The following is a 3,753-nucleotide window of genomic DNA, read 5'->3' as shown; positions in this document are numbered from 1 at the left end:
TGACCAATCTATGTAGTATAGAAACTGACTGCAGCAATCTGATCACGGCGATTAAAAGCTCTTCCTGGGATCTAGCACCGGAGGGAGTTATTTACACAGACATTCGTCAATTTGTTGGCCTCAACTTTAATTATGTTGTTTACTCTCATGTGCCGCGTGTCTGTAATAAAGTGAGCTCACGAACTCGCCGCTATGGGGGGCCGTGACGGACGCGGACTTGGTGCTCTCGGGTACCCGCGCATCTTATATGTGGAAAAAAATTAGTAATTCAAAAAAAGTTTAAAAAATTTCAAATCTTTTTTGGAATCAAACATGATCAGGTATTGTACTCGTATAAGAGATTTGGACAAGAAATGATTCATATTGACTTCACGGCAAAAAAGAAAAGTTTATGACGACAATATAGCATGTATAGTACTTGTATATAGCGTTTTTTGCCGAATCTTCAACCCAGGATGCAAGGAAAGTCATTCTCTGACAAATCTTTTTTATACGACTACAATACAGGATCATGTTTAATACCAAAAAAGATTTTGAACTTTTTGAACTTTTTTTAAATTACTTTTTTTTTGCATATAGGATGCGCTGGTACCCAGGTTCTCCTTCATATTTTCCAGGCCATGACCCCGATGTCCGCCGCCTGTGGCTGGATGCAGTGCCACTTCATGCAAGTGACCTGGTGGCCAGTGATCTCACTGTGCCTAATTAAGTGTGGAACCCCATCCTGTCCTGCATTCACATGATAAAAAAAACATTGCACGACTAAATGAATGAATGGCCGACTGAAAACCAAGCTCTGGCTACGCAGAGCCAGAAATGAAACCAATGGACATCCATAACACATTGTGCAAACAAACAGCCGGATGGTACTTTGCCACACACACACACACACACACATGCAAAAGAAAAAAAGGACGGTTGCGATTATTCGAACACAAGTCCATTGACGTTCGCCCATCCGTGGGACTGTCGGGGGCGACGGCGTCTCAAGGATTGCTGGTCTTATGCATCTCACGGGGGGAGGCATACAACCCAAGAAGGAAAAGCGAGCAAATTCGTTCTTTCCACTAGATAGATGCTAATGCTGCTACGGCTGCTGCTTACGGACAGTAGAAGCACGGCGCGGCGCGGGTCGGTCACATGGCGTTGATCATCCGCTTCATCTCCGCAGTCCTCCTCGGGTCAGGGTCCGCTATGGCCCGCTCCGTCAGCACGTGCTTGATCCGGCACATCGATCTCCTTACCTGAAACAAACAAACAAACAATAGTGGGGCGAGTCAGGTTCTGCCGCCTAAGGAACAGAAAAGATGACTTGGAAATAAGACGGCACTCATGTGCGCGCGCTCGTAAGAAACTTTCAAGCCCTGTTGTTGACTCTTGGCAAGAACCAAATGGGGGCCGCCATGTTGTAATATTTGAAGAAACTATGGAGCAAAGAGACTTGGAAACAGATCATGCATATATGACTCAAAGCTTACATGCTATAATGTGGTATTTATTCATATTTTGGTTGCCAAATCTCATGCTTGCAATGCACGTGTACCTTACTAGTCTAAATGGTGTTTGTGTGTGTGTTGTGCGTGTTAAACACATTGTACGTAGTATCATACATGGTTTAGATTCCGAACATCGGTACCCTACGAAAGCAGGTCATATCTCCATACTGAAAGATCACAAACAACATACTGTTGACTAACTGCTTACTCACTATTTTTCCTGAAAATCATGTACCCAGCGTTAAACAGAGTCCTAACAGAAGACTAACTCTTCACCCATTATGTCTTGAAAAGCAAGCACCCAGTGCGCAACGCAAAGTAACATTAACAACTGACCAAGCTGCACCAACGTTTAACACTACCAATGAATTATCATTTTGGATAAGAAAAAAAAAGTAGTCACCGTCCCCACGACACCATGGTTTCATAAATTTTCCCTTAAAATTCTGCAAAATCAAATTGTTTTCCAGCATGTCCATGCACCTTATTATTTCACTGATGCAAAAGAGGTACTTCTGTGCTTCAGTTTATCACGAAGGCCAATGTTTGGGAGCAAAAAACACTAGGTGCAGACTACACGGCTTCTTTGGTCACACAGTTTGGTTGTCTGAACCAAAGATATTCCAGGACAATAAAGTTAAATGAAGACTCAAAAAGATAGCGATGGAGTAACTTAACAGGACCTGTAGAATAACCAATGGTATCTCTGACTTTTAATCCATCATGAAACTAGAGCCACCAAATTGTAATTCTATTAACTAGCAAAAAATGTGCAAGTATCATAAATATGTGATTAGATAGAGATAGCAGGGGTTCCGAAATACAACAATTTGACTTGCAGTGGGCATAGCTTGCCATCCACAGGTGGAATGAGCAAAACAAAAAGTATGTTGCAATTATTTGATTAAATCAAAATTCGTTGCACATGGACATGGTTATGTGGACTGAGAACCAAAATATGCAGTGACCAATGTTCAGCACTATGACCAAGACACCCGTGATTTCATTAAATTTTCTCCAATTTCTGCAAAAATGATTTGTTTTCCAGTATGCACATGCAGCATAATTTACAAAACAGGCGAAATAAAAATATTCTGTTAGCCACAAAAATAGCAATTCTGTAGTTTAGTTTATCACAAAGCACATTGTTTCTGCGCACTACACAGTATCTTTCATGACAAGGTTTGGTTATCAGAACCAATGATATTCAAGGACAGTAAAGTTCATGAAGATTCGAGAATATAGCACAACTTATTTAGGTCACTCCATGGAACAACTTGACAGGGCCAGTAGAACAGCCAATGTGACTTTTAATTCATCATGAAACTAGAGCCAACTGCAGTTCTATTAACTAGCAGAAAATGTGCAAGTATGTAAAATATTTGATCAAATAGACATGTCAGAGGTTCAGAAATACACCAGTTTTAATTGGCAGTGGGCATAGCTTGCCATCCACACATGGGGTGAGCAAACATCTTGCAAAAAGTACGACAAAATTATTTGATTAAATCACAATTTGTTGCAGGTGGACATGGTTATGTTGACAGAGAAAAAAAATATGCAATAACAAGCAGTTAATTGCTCGAGGAATGGTGTTAGGTTGTGGCAGCAGATGTACCTTGGAAATGCGCTCCGGGTTTGGGAAACGCATGCTCTCTGAAGCCAGCATCTGGCGTTGGGACATGAGCATGTTCTTCTCCTTTAGCAGGACATACCACAACTTATGAAGGTCGTCCCAGGACTTGAGGCGCAGTTCAGAAGCCTTCCAGCCACGACCTGCCAATTATTATATGAATCAAACAAAAGGGGACACTCATAAGCTTTCCAGGCAAGAACGATGCGTAACTATATCTGCTCATAGCAGAAGACTTTGACGCCTCAGAAATGCAAAAAAAATCCTGCTGCTACGCTGCGGCGTGACCTTGCACACCACCATGACAAGAATCTAAGGAGGTGTTTGTTTCGTGAAATTTCGCCCGTCACCTGTTTACGCTGTAAAGGGAAAACGTTACCCGCATTTAGTAACTCGACGCCGTAATCGAGTACCTCCGTAAACGAGTCCGGGCCAGCTATACGTGGATACCGCCCACCCCTGACCGGTAATGGTTGCGTTACCAGTCCACAATTTCCCCTCCTCCCCCGAACCCCCTCCTCCCCCACGATCCCCTCGCTCAGCGCCGCCGCCTCCCGGTCCCGAGTCAAGCGTTGCTGCCTCCCTGTTCCAGTCCGGCACCGCCGCCTCCACGATCCCCTTCGA

General features: G+C 43.2%; 1 protein-coding gene across 1 annotated transcript in view; it reads right to left on the bottom strand.

Moving 5' to 3' along the window:
• Nucleotides 1–783: 783 nt before the first annotated feature.
• LOC123168165 (39S ribosomal protein L47, mitochondrial) overlaps nucleotides 784–3,753 on the bottom strand; it is a 5,412-nt gene continuing 2,442 nt past the window's right edge. Inside the window, exons 2-3 of the mRNA XM_044586035.1 lie at nucleotides 3,115–3,272; nucleotides 784–1,244 (exon numbers count right to left, since the gene is read on the bottom strand). Coding sequence (XP_044441970.1) covers nucleotides 1,137–1,244; nucleotides 3,115–3,272 — 266 coding nt within the window. The 3' untranslated portion in view covers nucleotides 784–1,136. The remainder of the gene's footprint in view (nucleotides 1,245–3,114; nucleotides 3,273–3,753) is intronic.

This window comes from Triticum aestivum, chromosome 7D (genome assembly GCF_018294505.1).
Source record: "Triticum aestivum cultivar Chinese Spring chromosome 7D, IWGSC CS RefSeq v2.1, whole genome shotgun sequence".
Taxonomy (NCBI): domain Eukaryota; kingdom Viridiplantae; phylum Streptophyta; class Magnoliopsida; order Poales; family Poaceae; genus Triticum; species Triticum aestivum.
Note: the sequence above shows the minus strand (reverse complement) of the source record. Positions and strands in the feature narration are given on the sequence as shown.